This window comes from Asterias rubens, chromosome 1 (assembly GCF_902459465.1).
Source record: "Asterias rubens chromosome 1, eAstRub1.3, whole genome shotgun sequence".
In the NCBI taxonomy this organism is placed as follows: Eukaryota; Metazoa; Echinodermata; class Asteroidea; order Forcipulatida; family Asteriidae; genus Asterias; species Asterias rubens.
In genome coordinates, this window is record NC_047062.1 from 18,575,287 (window position 1) to 18,592,220 (window position 16,934).

The 16,934-nt window shown below is 37.6% G+C and overlaps 1 protein-coding gene across 1 annotated transcript; it reads left to right on the forward strand.

Moving 5' to 3' along the window:
- The first annotated feature begins 6,429 nt into the window (after positions 1-6,429).
- Positions 6,430-15,968, forward strand: LOC117299970 (protein fuzzy homolog). Its single transcript, XM_033783603.1, has 10 exons — positions 6,430-6,603; positions 7,832-7,953; positions 8,564-8,648; positions 9,487-9,555; positions 9,964-10,068; positions 10,720-10,917; positions 11,325-11,533; positions 12,658-12,839; positions 14,058-14,205; positions 14,641-15,968. The coding sequence occupies exons 1-10, from the start codon at positions 6,508-6,510 to the stop codon at positions 14,711-14,713; spliced, it is 1,287 nt and encodes a 428-aa protein (XP_033639494.1). The 5' UTR covers positions 6,430-6,507; the 3' UTR covers positions 14,714-15,968.
- Positions 15,969-16,934: the final 966 nt, after the last annotated feature.

Consider the following 16,934-nt stretch of genomic DNA (forward strand, 5'->3'; position numbering starts at 1 on the left):
TTTTAATTTTAACCAGTGTTATTATGTTATGGGTTTCTGTTTTTTTTTTTTTTTTGGAGGGGTGGGTTGAAGGGGTAGTGTTTTTTTTAGTTGTGACGTAAAATTGTATTGCACATAAAGAAAATTCTACTGTTCAAGAAGAAATCACAATATTGATTCAATCAAATGCAATTTCTTTGTCTTTTGTAAAGGAACTATTTCTGTGTAGAGAAAAAACAAGTTTGCCCGGGCATTTGATGTAAAATATTGTCAGCTGGTACATGTCTAATGTCGTTAATATCTTCTGCTAGGTTTTAATTATTTGAATTGATTACATTTTTAATGTATTTTTTAAATATTCATGTTGGCAGGTTTGCATAATGCAATAATACATGTTTTAATTTGATAAGTTGTCACAAGTTTGAAATGGGTCTGAATTTGATGAAGCTGTTGAGTAAAACAAAATTTTGAAGCACATTAATGTTTTGTGGAGCAGAAATAGATTACCAGCTATAAATAGTATGTAATGTACATTGTCCACGACTGGGTCTCTATAAAGTGTGGATATTCAATCAGTTTGACAAAGGCAGCGTATAGGATTGGTAATTCAAAATAATTAATAATAACTTGCACTCTGAATGCTCAATAATTATAAAGTTTTTAACAAAACCAATCCCCCAGAAAGTGTTATTTTGTCGGACATTTGAAATGGGAAAATTGAAATTGAAACAAGATGGGCGGATGGTGGTGATTTAACCACAATGTATGGTATCTAATGGTTTAAAGTAACTTTGTAAGGCTGGTATACACTGTAAGTAGTATGCCTCAATAAGAAACTGTACAATTCATGGTTTGGCAGATAGGGATAATACTGTGCATACATGTATTGTATATAGAAAGTTGTTGATTTCAGTTTGATTATAAAAGTGATGACAAAGTCGTAAACAGCAGCATCGTCGCTATGTGATAAAGGACTGAGCTAAAGCTGTTGTCTATTATCGCATGGTAACAACCCTACAAGGTCTTGGATGACCATTTAAAGGCACTGGACACTATTGGTAATTACTCAAAATATATATTTGCATAAAACCGTACTTGGTATTGAGCAATGGAGAGCTGTTGATAGTATAAAACATTGTGAGAAATGACTCCCTCTGAAGTAACATAATTTTTTGAGAAAGAGGTAATTTCTCACTAAAATAATAGAAGACTTCTGGCCAGATGCCGGTATTCCTATCTGAAGACACACTATTATGTCGACAAGGTGTTTTTCTTTTTGTTTTATTATTATTTTGCAACTTCAATGACCAATTGAGTCAACATTTTCACAGGCTTGTCATTTTTTGCATGTGTTGGAATACACCAAGTGAGAATACTGGTCTTTGACAATTACCAAACGTTCAGTGCCTTTTAGACCCGAGTCACCACTGATTTATTCCCATTCATGTATAACTTTTTGGTAAAAAACGTAATAATGTTGGAATAAGTAATAAGTTAGTAATTTTGTTTAATTGAGTACTGTATCATGTATTGACTGCATTACGGGTTGGCACTCACATAAGCTTTCCCTCCATCACACGTAGGGCTTCGAGTGCCAAATGCGCATTCCAACTGGTCGTAAACAGCTTCAGCTTTGTCTTTATCAGCTGTTTAATACCAGGTCAACATGGTCATGTGACCACCTTTCAAACCAATAGGACTGCCTAAACTGCCCTGGGTATTTACATGTACAAATAAGTATTGTTTATATTTTATTTAATTTCATCACTTAAAGTGAACATACTGCAGATGACTATAAAGAAACAATTGTTTTTAACTACAGTTAGTTTTGGTGGATGAAGACTGTTTAAATTCCTCTGTTTAGTTTAAATTTTCCATTGTGTGCATAAAATTAATGTAAACTACATTGTGTAGATACAATCAACATTGTCTACTGGTTTGGTCATTTGTAGTTTTTATCTGTCTGAACTTTGGTAAATTATTTGTTATGGATAAAGTGTGGAGGTCTTGGATTGGTATGTTGAGTTAAATTTTAGAAAGTCAGCTGTCCCAATATCCCTTTCAATGGGAGACTTTGAAACGCTAGGTGGCAGCAGACATTGTTACATAGTCTGAGTTTGCGCACATTACCAAGAACAAGGGATTTACCCGCTAAGTCTGCTGCCACTTAGCATCCCAAAAGTCCCCAATTGAGAGTACAAGAACTGCCAAATTTGTTGTTATGTCAATAAGTGCCTCCATTCAGATTAGTCAATTTTTCGAAGTTGGGGGTGGGTCAGAAAAGAATCACCAGAAAGTCGAATTCAGTTTAAATTCAAATCATAGAATAAATGTCTACAGGTTGTAATTGTAGACAAGGGTTTAACATTTTTGTTTTCTAATGGGATTTTAATCTGTCAAACTTTTGGACAGTGTCCACCACTGTTGGTTGTAACGAAGAAGCGAAGAATAATGCGTCGGTCAGTTTAAAAAAATACATTTTTAGTATAAAAACCACTTTTATCAGTTTCATTTAGCCTGACATTTCAACCAACGTGTTGATAACAATGTCCACTGTGTCCTCCAATGTGATAGTGTCCTCCGGGTGGGACGGCATAGATACCTCAATAGATTCCGGCACTGAGGTTTGGTTTAAAGCAGACACCCCAACAGATGTCGAGGATGGTGCCTCACTACATGCTGGATGCTCCTCAGACATGTCAATAAGTGCCTCCATTTGAGTTGAGGTTACAATCAACACCTCGGTATCTGTAGAGGGTACGTAGGCTGTTTGAGGTTCGTCGAGTGCTGCTACCATATTCTGATGAGTTTGACTTGAGTTACAGGTTGATACCTCAATAGATGCGAGGGTTTCTTCTGTTATATTGGTGACCGTTTGAGGTAGTACCTCAATCGATGTTTGGGGTGTAGTTGACACCTCAACTGAGGTATCGGAGGCATCCTCAATAATTTGGTCATCGAAACCAACCCCATCTCTCTGGTGGTACAACTTTAAGTTGTCAAGATCGTAGAGATCGTCGAGAACCTCGGCGCAATCATAAATCTTACAGATTTGGAACTTTCCACCGTCGACGACCTTGTGAATGCAGAAGGGTCCGTTCCAGTTGAAACCCACCATAGAGCCTCTATGTGTGTGCTTCTTGGCATTCCTGATGAGTACTAACGCTCCAACGGTGTACTGCAGATGGTTTTGCTCGCTACACTTCTTCCGTTTCAGTGTATTATCCAGAGCCCTTTTCCTGATCTTGATCATCTTATTAATACGCTCACTGAGGTCAAGTTTCTCTACCTTGGTCTCCTTGTCAGTTTTGCTGTGCTTGGTAAATTCAAGGGGAAGCCTAGCCTGTCTACCATACATAAGGTTGAATGGCGTTGTCTGGGTTGATTCTTGCATTGAAATACGATAAGAGAAGAGTATGGCATCCAGGTACAAATCCCAGTCCTGTTTTTCTTCATTGATGAACTTCACCAGTTGTTCTTGTAGGGTCTTATTAAACTTAAAGCCAGTCATTTTAGTACCTGGGATATGTACAGAAGTAAGGTTGGAGCTGACACCAATAAGACGACAAAGCACGTTGTTGACCTGTGTGAAAAAAATACACAAAATTATTTCTAAGGGTCAATAATTAGCGTCTTAGAACCACTACCTCAAGAGGAATATTAAAAAGTAGTCAAACATGCATTCAAAATTCTAAATATCCTTGAGAAAGTGGCTGTTGGGTATGGCAATTTTCTGCTAAATCAATCACAAGAACCATCTCGGCACTCGCATGTACCCATTTACTCCTTGGTGAACAGAAGCAATTTTAGTTTCCCTGACAGGGATTTGAACTGCAGGGATCTGGCCATACTCTGATCACTTTGCCAACCTTATTTTAAGTCCAGTGCATTACACCGAGGCTCAATTGATCGGGAAAAAATCCAAAGACTGCAGGTCTTGTAGCTCAAAACTTATACTGGACCAGAGAATCTTTTAGGAGACTGATATCAAAATAAGAAGAACACATCTAAATAGTATCACATTTGAGCTGTTTTTAGTACAAACACTAAGAGAAGATTTATCTTATTGTCTTATTGGTAATACTTCAATACTCAACAGAATTAAAAAATATTTGTATTTATCAGTTAAAATTTAGAATGCAGTGAGGTGTTACTGTTTAAAAGCACAAGACCGCCGGATTTGGGTCATAAGTTTTGTACTGGCCCGAGGCTATAATCAAATGGCATAGGGCCTGCGATCCAGTGTTAATTTCCGAGCCCTGTGTAGACCACTTTGCCATAAAACCTGTACCTACCTCCTCAACGAACTCGCTATCTTCCTCACTGATCTTGATGCAGCAGCAGCCGTGTCTTGTGAAACACTGAAAGAGGAACTCGGCGACACCCTCACTGGATCTTTCCTTGAGAGGGGTTGCTTCCGGCCACTTTGAGAATAGACAAGAGGCTGCGACTATGTACTTATTCCCTCTTTGTGTTTCTGACAGTGGTCCGAGTAAATCCACGCCGATGGTGTGCCAAACTTCTTCTTTTTGAGGAATCGGGAGGCGCCCGGGACTATCTTTATGTTTCCTATTTTGCAAAAAGAAAACAAAAATCAACGAGGAAAAGAAAAGTCATAGATTTGCAGTTAGAGGTCATCCAAAGTTATCAGGTCAGGGAACGAATTTAGTCATGGAAGCTTATTTTGTGCACACTGTGCTTTGAGAAGCAAATGGTGACGAGTAGCAAATGAAACATTTTGTGATAAGTTTTTATGCTTATCATATCAAATCCTCCTACTATCAATTAACACACCCTCCTGCAGCTGCTTGTAAAAAAAAACAGATGCCTTTTTGATTCTACAGCAATTTTGTTGTTGGTCTCGCCTTTTGATTTGTACAGTCACACACATTTTCTTTGAACTGATGGGGTCAAGTCAAGGCCTAAAACCTCATCCTTTTCATGATCATTAGTGATGTTTGAAGCTTTGCATGAGGGGGGGGGGAAACTAGTATAAATATGAATCACCCCCCCCTTTTTTGTCCCCCTATTCATTGTTTACCCCCTGCTTTTTTATGTATGCTTTCTAACCCCATTCATGTATTTCCACTTCACTGCTTATGTTTCACTTAGTTACCTGTTCATGTTTGTTGTGTTGTCATTTAGCCTTCGAGAAAGACTCTGCTAGGGTCGAAACGTCAGGCCATTAACTATTTTTTGCATAAATATGAATCGTCAACTTTCTTCTCATCATTTATTTCACACAAAAATAGATTGGACTAAAAAATCTAACCCATTTGATCTTTGGCAGTAATCACACGTTCTGCAGTAGTCCTTGACATCATCAACCATTCCTCTCCAATAGAAACGCTCTTCAACTCTCGCTAGTGTCCTGTCTCTCCCAACATGTCCACCTCCTAAACTGTCAACATGGCAAGCGTGTAGGACTCCCTGCATGCGCTCTCTTGTGATGACCTTTGAACGAAAACAAAAACCTAATGTTAAAGAATGAGGACAAAGTAAAGAGGTTTAATTGGGGTAATTTTAAGGGAAATTGTAAGTTTTAATTTATGTATAACAGCAGAATAGAGCAGTCGTCATCATGAGCATTTTAATTTAAAAAAACAAACAAAAAAACACATCATCCGTCAACAAAACACGTATGAAGATCACAAAGAAGTCTGCAGACTGAAAAAACACAGTTAAAATGAGTTAAGCAAAACTACAGCTAAATAACCAAAAAGATTAACATGCACAAATGTCCCTTCAAAAAAACATAAAACTCCACGTGTTTAACTGTTGTTTTTAAATTAAAAAAGTTAACTGGGGCATGTGCATAAATAATTTCTAGTGCCAGTGGTTAAATTTGATAGTCAGTTTTTTATTTCAGCTTTTCAATACACAACAAAAAGTACATTACTTTCATATTTGGAATTAGCTTTCGAGAAATTTACTCACTTAATTATACCTATTCGGGTCGGGTCAACAAAAAAATGGTTTTTTCTAAGATCAAGAACTCTTCCAATGTTTATCAACGTCAACACGTGGGAGGAAGTCCATAATGTAAACAAACCTGGCATTCCTTGTTATTTTTCTGATGCTTGAAGTACATCACGTCGTTTTTAATCGCGAAGTGTTTTGCTTTCCTCCGTAGAGTGTCTTTATCATTCTTTCTGGATACATTTGAAGGAAACTTTCCATTGGTCAAATAGCTAAACAAAGTGTCATACTGGAGAGGTTCCATGGCTACTTCAGCTACAGCTAGTTAAGTTTTTTAAGTTTCGTCCGTGTTTCGGAGAGGAAAGCGTCTTATTTCCCTGCAACAAAGAACGACAGAATTTGCTGGCCGCGATAGTATTTCCTTAGCATTGTGCTACAGGACGGCAGTATTTTCTAGGATTTGGTGTCGTAAATGGAAGCGACACATTTTACGGTCAGGTACATTGTCAAAACACTGTCAATTGGGGGCGCTATTTCAGTTTTATGGTAGCCAAATTTTGTCACTGAAATTCTTTCAATTCAACAACCAGTTGATATCAGAAAAACAACATGAAAATGGACGACAACTCGTCAATTTACTTAGTTTGTCTCACTAATGATGGTGGACTTCCGTTGTTTACAAGATCCAAGGGGCAGTCAAAAGCCGTGAGTAACAAAGAGAGCATTTAAAACATAATAATTATTAAAATTGTCTAAATATAAACTGAACCCAAAAAACTCGTCCCACCCCACTTCTCCATGTTCTATGTCAAGTCGTATCAATATAAACCACAAGGGAAACTTACTGGGTAAATTTTGCAATGATTTTTGGGGTTGAGCAAAGAATTGACTAGAGTGGGATTCGAACCAACGACCTCCGGAAACGTGCCGGCGCTCTACCAACTGAGCTATCTAGCCCTATGTTGGCGGTATCCCTATTTGGTCAATATCTTTGTCGCGGGGGGGGGGGGGGGGGGGGGGGGGTGCGCTGGGGGGAGGGGTGTGCCAGTCAGAAGCCATACTGCCGTGTAACCAGGGATCACACCTAAATTACGATACAACATGGGAAGTTGGTGTGATGTTACCTGAAAGGATGCTTTGCCGACTATATTTTATTCAGATTCAGATTCAAAAGCGGCAGGCAGCACGCCACTGACGTGCTGCCTGCCGCTTTTGAATCTGACGCCAGGGGATCACCTTAACCCTTAAGGGGATGCAACTTTTTTTTTGAGATATCATTCAATATAAACCACAAGGGAAACAAACTTACTGGGTAAATTTTGAAATGATTTTTGGGGTGGACGAAGAATTGACTAAGGCCTAATATATTATTGTATTAAAATTAAATATTGTGGTATTAAATTTTCATCTTCGGCTCTTCTAAATCTAATCATGTTTGCAAAAAATGGAAGGGGAAATTGTCGGCATCCTGCCACCACTTTTTCATCTGTGATAGGAAATGGAATATTATCTAATTTTACTCAAATGAGAATTCCTTTTTGTAACAACATGGAGGTAAAAATGAGTAAACAAAGGGTGGCAGCAGGATATGGAAAATAAAGTTTGTTGGAAAGTTTGCCCATAAGCCAGGTTGTTCTTCTTCTTGCTTCCAGTTTCTGTGCCAACTTAAAGAAAACTTAAAAACTGGGGGTGAGGCCCATTATGATTGTTGTAAGCCAGGACTAAATCATGCATGTAGGCCTACTGTACTATATTTTATATAAAAAAAGTAAAACTAAACGGAGTACTTTAGTTATCAGCCTTATTATTGTGACAGTGGAGTTTGTTAATTCATATCAAAATATCAAAAAAATTCTAGCTGCTTATTTTCTTTAATAAGCGGAACAAACCTACGGAGTAACTTTAATAACATACACATTCTTATTTTATCTAGTTGGCGTTTGCGGAGCAAGGCATGCTGTATGGAGTTCAGATGTTCGCTCAAAATCACGGCGTTGGTTTACAGAGTACTACGACAGAAGAAGCCAAAGTGGTATGGAAAGTGTTCCATGAAAGGTAAACGCAAATTTGCACTCACTAAAAATAGTCATTTATTTTGCATGATTTGAAATGAGAACTGGTGTTAAATGACCTTTGTCTTCCCTCTATGTTACCCTTTTTTGTACATTGTATCTCCTACATTATTATTCCTCCATGATTATATGTGATGTTTATATTATTGGACAGTGATACCATGGTGATACAAACTTGAAATTTCACAGGGCGTTGCATCAATTGCTTGTAATATGTAAGGAAACAACATTTTACCAGTTACTTCCTCCAATGAGTTATTGTTTGTTGTTTGTTTGAATGACCTTCCCATTAAGGGAACTTGGCAAACTCACACAAGGGTATATAAACACCAAGCTGACAACAGCCAATCTCTCTCATACAATCATTTGTTCGTCTATGATAATCAAATGGCACAAATAAAAAAAAAAAGTGATTTAGTAACTAGGGACAATATTTTTTCTAGTCTTTGTGAAATCAGCAGTTATCTGGGGGGGATTCGAACCCACAAAAGGAAAATGTGATCGCAAGTTATTGTGATTGCAAGTCCTGCAGTCTAACCACTGGACCAGGGTGACCAATTCTTATTGCCATTTGTCTGTGTTTGCTTCCATAGCGTTACATTAGTTCTCATTATGCCTGATGATGGATGCAGTGACATTCATCTTAATACACTACTAGATCACATCTTCCATACTATGGTAGGTAGGATTTGGAACTTTGCATGGAGGAAATTTGATATAGAAAGGTTTGCGGTAACACATATAACGATAATCTCTCAATGAGTCGGGGTGGTTCTGAAAAGAACGGATGGTTTCAACTCTACGTTTTGATCAGTATGCTCTGATCATCTTACTGGAGAAGACCAGCAGTCGATTTCACAAAGAGTTAGGACTCGTCTTATCTTGAGTTAGGACGAGTGACTCGTCCTAACTTAGGATTTATCTTAAGGTCTGCATGCTACAGTGCAGGGTTGGGACTCGTCCTAAGTCCTAAGATTAGTCTTAAGTTAGGAAGAGTTTTTTTTAAATCGACGGCAGGTTTGGAACTTTCTCCAGAGGACGATCAGAGCATACTGATTGAAACGTTGAGTTGAAACCAACGGTTCTTTTCAGAACCACCCCAACTCATTTAGAGATTATCATTACATGGTGTTACTGCCAACCTTTCTACATACTTTGGTTGGTTGAGTCACTTTTTAGTTTGGGTACATCCAAACATACTTGACATGATAATGTATCATTGGGTTGTGGGTTTGAGTCGTGGTCTTGACGCTTGTGTCCTTTTGAGAAAGATGATTAATGTCTTCTTTTGTTGCTGGGGTCTAAATTGGTACCTGCGAGGGTAGAGGTAAATAGTGTGTTTGAAAAAAGCCTTTGACAGCCGAGGCTGTATACTCCCCAGGGAACTGGGAAAGATTACAGGAATGTTTTCGGCCCACCGATCAGGGCACTTGTGTTAAATGCGCTATATAAGAATGAGTTGCTATTATTATTAGTTGTATTATTTATCTTGACGCAAATTATAATTTGCTTGCAGGTGATGTTTATAGGTCTGGATACTCTAGAAAACATCAAAAATGTAGAACGTCTGAGAAGAGACTTAAAAGTAAGTCATTGATTTCAAATACTTATCACTAATTTGAAGGGAAAAAGTGTGTTCTTGATTCTTTATTTGAAGTACTTATAATGTATTCTGTTTTCTTATTGATTCTCAAATTTCAATTTGAATCTTTTGATGAACCCTTTTCTTTTCTTTTCCCGAATAAACAGACGGTTTGACCCCTTGCACAATGAGCAGTATGCTTAAATACACATGCTTTCCCGTCCTCTATTTTGGGAGTTAAATGTACACACAGGAATTGGCACCCAAAATGGTCGACAAAGGAAGATAGGGGATGTGCATTGTGGGATGTGTCTCACTTTTATCTATTTATTTGATAATAACAGACTTTTGTGTGTAATGAAATTAAAACACTGATTATTAATTTGATATGTTGATATATCTTGCCTACAGGTTTGCCTGGGGGTGATTGATTCACTCTTAGTCAGCACAGAATTCTTTGGTTCTGTGTGTGAAGCTGTGGATGTAATCGCCTCTCCAGAGAATTCAACACTTCAGGTTAGGGTTGCTGCATTTCTTCCATTTATATTGTGTCATGTCGTGGCCGAGGGGTCCAGTTCACTAGACCCAAGCTTTGTCTGGGCCAAACTTCATAGAGCCGCTTCAGCAGAAAGAAAATTGCTTAAAGACACTGGACACTATTGGTAGTTGTCAAAGACCAGTCTTCTCACTTTGTGTATCTCAACATATGCATAAAATAACAGACCTGTGAAAATTTGAGCTCAATTTGTCGTCAAAGTTGCGAGATAATAATGAAAGAAAAAAACACACCCTTGTCACATGAAGTTGTGTGCTTTCAGATGCTTGATTTCGAGACCTCAAATTCTTAATCTGAGGTCCCGAAATCATATTCGTGGAAAATTACTTCTTTCTCGAAAACTATCTTACTTCAGAGGGAGCTGTTCCTCACAATGTGTTAAACTACCAACAGCTCCCCATTACCCGTCACCAAGTAAGGTTTTATGCTAATGTTTATTTTGAGTAATTACCAATAGTGTCCACTGCCTTTAAGCAGAAAAAAATGCTTAACGATTTTCTGCCCAGCAGAAATGAGCAGGCTAAACTTAAACAATGATGTTTTTTTATCCTTAATATCAATCCTGTACAATACTTTTAATATCAATGTTCCTCTTCATTTGTTGTCAACAGGAGCCACTTGAATCCTTTGTCAATAATGCAGACAGCACCTTTGGCTGTTTACACTGTAATGGTCATCTTGTAGTAGCTACAGATAAATGGTGGAATCTTACTGGCCAAGAGAAGGTGCTGCTGGCGTCTTTCGTCGACACTTTACCCTCAGGAACTTCAAGTGATGTTCCGATCTATTTACCTCATGCAAGTCCAAAGGTAAAACCAAAATTAAAACCTTTGTAATGAAATTAAGTATTTACCGAGTTTTTTTGTGTGATCTAGAAAAGTATTTACATGTATAGCAATGAGAGATGTTGGAGAAGTGTTTGATTGGACAACTTTGCACAGAACTATTTGTGTATTGAAACCTGTATTGATGCAGCCATTCACAATTACTGCAGGCTGCATAGTTTGATCATTCAGTCAAACAATGTGGATGATATTGTATTGTTGAGCGGTTGAGGACTTTTTTTACAGAACTCAGAAAAGTATGATGAGTGTATACAGTGCTATAAACACACATTGGTGTGAGGGTTCAACCAAAATTATTCTTTATCCTTGATGAAATTTTAACAATCTACTAAATAAACTTCTTATTCAATTTATTTCTCAAACCTAACTAGATTCCTCATCGTCTTCTGAGCATAAGTCTCCTCCCAGGCGTCGTTGTTAGTGTCCTCTGTTTGGCCACGCCCACTCTGGCTGAGGCGGAGACCTCATTGGTTGAAGCAGCTTGGCGGTCACATGTTGAGTCACTGCGGGCGTGTCAGAAGGCTGCAGTCGCTGGTCAATATGTACCAAAGAGTCTCGGAATAGATTCTGGGATTCTTGGGTGAGGAAATATCTAAAAATCTAATTTCAGTGGTCTCAAAGAGGGCACTAACGACTTATTTATTAATTTTAAACAAAATTGTTGTAAATGCCAGATAAACTTGATGAAAGTGCTTAGATTAAAACTTTTTTTTCAGATATCTGTTTTATCATGGCATCATCATGCTATCTGTCTACTTCTTGTTCTTTGTGTATTTTTACCATTGCATGTATGTGGGTGTCTGCAGTTTTAAATGTACATGTACAATGGCCATGAGGTGTGTTTTAAATGCATGCATAATTATATTTGCCTGTAATTGATAATTGTCAGATGCTGAGTGTCTGACGAAGGGTGCATGTGCTGGTAACCTCTCCCCTCTTTTCATGTTCATTTGTTACTGTTCACCACTGTTTTTATATTTTTAAATATTTGAAAGGCCAGATGCTGAAGATGTTGCTGGGGATGCATATGGTGGTAACCTCTCCCCTTTGAATTCATTTTGTCATTGGATCAATAATATCGGTGTTTTGTTCTCCTGTGTATTGATTAGTTTAGGTACTTTGGAATAGCCAAGGTCTGTAGTGTGTTTGAATTTTGCCCATTTCATTTCAATTGATAACTTCTCTTGTTTTAATTACTTTATTTTAAATGTTATGGTGCATTGTCTGCGTGCATGAAGTGTATTGCTGGTTAATAACCAGCACTTTTATATTCTTCCTTTATACAAATGGTCCTCCATAGAAATCCTCTTCACTGATTACTGTTTATTTCAATTTATAGGATTGACCTTTTATTTTGTTTAAAAACAGACAGTAAATGAATGAGAGATTAAGAAGCTGGTAGCAGACATTCTGAGTAACTTTAATTGTTTGTATAATTCTTGGCATTAAACCTTGAATTGTACATATTAAAGTCTGCTGCCACCTACACATAGTGTCAGAAAAGTGTCAGAAACTCCAACAGTGTCCCAGCCTTCAAATGTGCTCTCCAAACCTACCTTTTCCCCTCTTCATAGCTGGTTGTCTTGTCTGTGTTCTGACTTGTTCTCCTACTTCCTTCAGCGCCTTGTATCCTTTGGCATTTTGGTGCTTTACAAATACAGTTACTATTATTATTCATATCTGTATTTTCCTGTATCCTATTAGGTTTCTGATTGTAAATACTGACCAGCACAAGTGTCTGTCAAGCTGTCGATTACCCATACAAGAAGGTAGTGCGGCAGACAGACGACCTTTGACACACACTCGCAGAAGACAGGTCTTGAACTCGTTCTACAGGAACACAGTAGGAACACTTTTCCCAGCATGCCATAGTCCACAGAGAAAAGGTGAGAGCAGAGCTGTGTATTGGACGAGTTGCGAAAAAGAGGGACCAGTTTTCTTCGGCTTTTCTAAAGAATCCCTCCCTTTTAAATTACTCTGTGAATGATCATTGTGTTATAGCCTATTGTCTTAATCGTGTCTGTCGATGTACAAAAGAACCCTGGTATTTTTATTGATTGTAAACTTAATTCTGTGTATCATGTCAATTACAAAGTCAAGAAGACCAAAACGAATGGTTGGTTTGCAAGAGAATGAACAGTTTTGGGGTTCTTTTTACTGCAACAGTATCATACCTCTTTTTGAACACTGTACTGTTGTTTTTAATTCCATTTTTATTTACTGTTTTTGTTTAGTGAGGAAGCTAATAAGAACACCATTATTCCCACTTACAGCTGTATCAAAGGTTAAAAACTGTTCTTCATAAGAAAAGAATGGTTAATGATTGTTTGTTTCTGTGTTTACACAATCACAACCACTTCAGTTTAACTGCTGCCAACTCTTACTATTTACATGTTCCTCAGCGTCACATTAGACTACTTTGCATGTTCCCTGGAGCCGTGTTGAGATGACCAAGTAAGGCTTTGTTTCAAGAATCTCATCGGCCTACAACCGACTCCAGGGGATGTGTGATGTGTTTGTAACTTCTTCTATGTACATTTTCGTCTGAAGTGATATTTGTAGATGTCTGCTAGCTGATTTGCTTGATCTCTTCCCGTTTACATCATTCTTTATTGTTTCATGCTTACTTTGCTTCTCTGTCCTGATTATTGATGTGGATCTTCATTTCCATGTGTTTAAGACATTTGAATTATGATTTGCATTTTGTTGAATTATGAACATGTGTATATATATTTTTTATTTCTTTTTGTTTTACGATTTATGATTCTCTTAAGTGTTTAAATATTAGCTTATTTAATGCTGTTTATGCTTTCTTATTTCTTATTTGATGATCACTGGTACTGTTAGTATCAGTTTACAGCTGTCAATAGATAGATAAATTAATTTAATAATAATAATAATTAATAATAATTGTGACTTCTTATATAGCGCACATGTCCGTCACCCAGTGACGCTCCTGGCGCTGTAGCATACAATATATGAAAACAATTTACATAAATTAGCTAATAAACTACCTTTATCAATTATTTATTCGGCTAACCTCATCGAGTGCAATTCTCACAGACACAACAATAACTTATTTGCTATCTTTATTATCTTTCAAGATCCATCGGGAGACATTCCAGCCACGTTTACTCATATGGTGAAAGAGACGTATATGCACGCAAAAGACCATAAATGTTATGCCATCCATTCCGACATGTATCAACTGTTTGTACTTTGTTCAGTTGCTGTTCCAAACTATGCACTCAGGTAAAGTTGTTACTTTTAGTAGAATAATACATTGTCTGGTTTCCTTTTTTTAAATGTTGCTTTAAGAGGTTACAACACCAATTTCACCAGACTCTTTTTGGTACATTTGCCTTGTGGGTAAAACTGTGTAAATTTACAAATAAGTGGTGTGTCGTGGCCAAGCTGTTCAGAGCACCAGACTCTAGCTTTGTTGTTTCTAATCAGCAGAGTGTGGTGTTGTATCTAGGTATATTTACCAAGAAGTCCTCGGCTGAATCACGATTGTGGCAGTTGTGTCCTTAAACAAGACACTTAGCCATTATTGCCGCGCCCTTTGGATGGGGGTGTAAAGCCCTAGGTCTCGTGTGTTGTGTAATGCATGTAAAAGAGGTGGTTCTGGAGAGAAATATCAGTGCATTTTGTATGTTTCTAATGAGTTCAATTTATCTTGTTCAGGTCGATTTCTACAGACTTGCTCACCACTCTCACTAAAGATAAAGTCTTCCTAGACAGAAGTAAGTCAAGCTAAAAGTGAGACACGAAAACAAGACGTTTAAGACGATTAAGATGAGCAAACTCTCAGCAGGCCGAGGAATTGGCATGATGGGAGAACATGTCTTTCAAAAGTATTGTGAGAACTTCTTTGATGGATAAACAAAAAGCAGCTGATGCTGAGGAGATGAAGTTGTAGCCTTTTGACCGACAGTCTTCCTCAAGTTTGCATGACCCTGAAAAGAAATCCCTGCTTGAGTGTGTGAGGGAAACCTTTTACCGGCACGGGGCAAGGAATGGTGATCAAGATAAGAACATGTGACAAATAATGTAAGTTTTGACTCTACACTGTTGAATGAAGCATCATTTAGTCGCCACCTTTCGATTCTTTATTGTGAAAAAACTCCACAGATATCATGGGTTTGTACAGCAGATGTCTGAAAGGCTAGATCTTTTAAGCTACTTGCCAAGAACACTGTTTACTGATGCTGTTCAGGTCAAGTTAAAAAGATACCTCTTTAGTAAGATTCAAATACATGACTTTTCTCATTCTAAGGTAGATTTCTTAAACATGAATGACTCGCGGACTTTTTAGGGTGTCATGGCCGAGTGGTTAAGAGCATTGAATTTCAAGTTCTGGTGGTTTAAGTCACATCGGAGTGTGGGTTTGAATTCCGGTCATGGCACTTGTATCCTTGAGCAAGATGCTTTACTATATTTGCTTCTCTTCCCAGATGTGGGTATAAACAGGTATCTGCGAAGTTAGAGAGGTTGATATTGTGTATGAAAAAAATCACTAGTGCCATACGGCCGCTCAGGGCTGTATACTCTCCAGGGAGCTGAGAAAGGTTAAATGAATGTTATTGGACCAATGCCCAGGGCACTAAAGCCATAAGAACTAGTGTATTTATATTGTTATTATGTTATTAGTACTCTATTCCCTGCTCCAAAGCTGTGCTTTCTGAGTTGGGATCTGAAAAACTATTTATTAATGTACTGGTTTTTATATTTGCAACTTAATGAATACAGACAAAGGTAGGAACAGTAAGTTGAGTCAGTGGAATTCTTATGAGGAGTGTTCCAAGGAATTTTGTATGGAAAAGTATATGGAAGGATGTTACAGTACAGATTCATAGGAAAGAATAAGATATGTTTTTATACAGGGATGTAAAATTACCAATGCGTTTGTGGATAATGTCAATAAATTAACTGAGATTTTCAGAGCTATAACATCTTCAAAACAATAGAGAATAACAAGGAGTTCAAAGCAAGTTCTCGTGGTACTGTTGGTGGCACCTGCCTTGGCAGGAAATAAAAAGCATTGTATGAGACTAGCGCCAACAAGATTTCGAGGGGAGTATTGGCAGAAGTCATTGTTACAAATACGTACCTTTAATCTGCAAGTCTAATACAAACCTTTGGCTCATAAAGGCCTACCAGTTTTCGATAGCCTCGTTCAAGCGACCATTCAGATGTTGCTTGTCATTGAAAATAATAGGGCGATGCATAATTCTAGTTTATCTCTATGCAGTTTGACAGTGTGTCTGTAGACATTATTGTTATCATCGCTCCTCCTGAAAAGTTATGGAAGAGCGCCGGCTGCGTTTATATAGAATATTGTGAGTGATTTTGCGCCTACTGTGTATAAAGTGTAAAGGATAAGACAAGATAATGACAGCATTTTTGTGTGTCATATTTCCCATACACAATCAAGATAGTGTAAAGTAATGTTGAACGTTACAACCGAATAAATAAAATTCTGAAATGTATAACTGTATAATTTGCATCATCATACTTGTTTGCGAGAAGAATATCATTTCACGCAGAAACGATTCACGTTTCGCTCAAGTATTTTTGTCCACGATGGTAGCTATAGCTACTGCTTTACGACTTTTGCTTACAATCAAATAAGAACTGAGACCACTTTGACTATTTTAAGCTGTATCTATTAAGTCGGTTTAAAGCAATCGCACAACATCAGTAAACAGTATTGGCCAAAGGCCCATACTTCGTGTATCACAGCTTACATTAAATTAAATAAAATTAAATGAAAATTAGGCTCAATCGGTCATCGGAGTCAGGAGAAAATAACGGAAAACCCACCCTTGTTTCCGCACGTTTCGCCGTGTCATTACATGTGTTTAAAATAAATCCGTTATTCTCGATATCGAGAATTGATAATTGTTTCAATGTTTTCTCAAAAAGTAAAGCATTTCATGAAATAATATTTCAAGGGAAGTCTTTCACCATTACCTTCT

Coding starts and splice junctions, on each gene's coding strand:
- LOC117299970 (XM_033783603.1), top strand. CDS start 6,508: ATGAAAATGGACGACAACTCGTCAATTTACTTAGTTTGTCTCACTAAT. Junction 6,604..7,831: donor CCAAGGGGCAGTCAAAAGCC/GTGAGTAACAAA, acceptor TATTTTATCTAG/TTGGCGTTTGCGGAGCAAGG. Junction 10,918..11,324: donor TACCTCATGCAAGTCCAAAG/GTAAAACCAAAA, acceptor AAACCTAACTAG/ATTCCTCATCGTCTTCTGAG.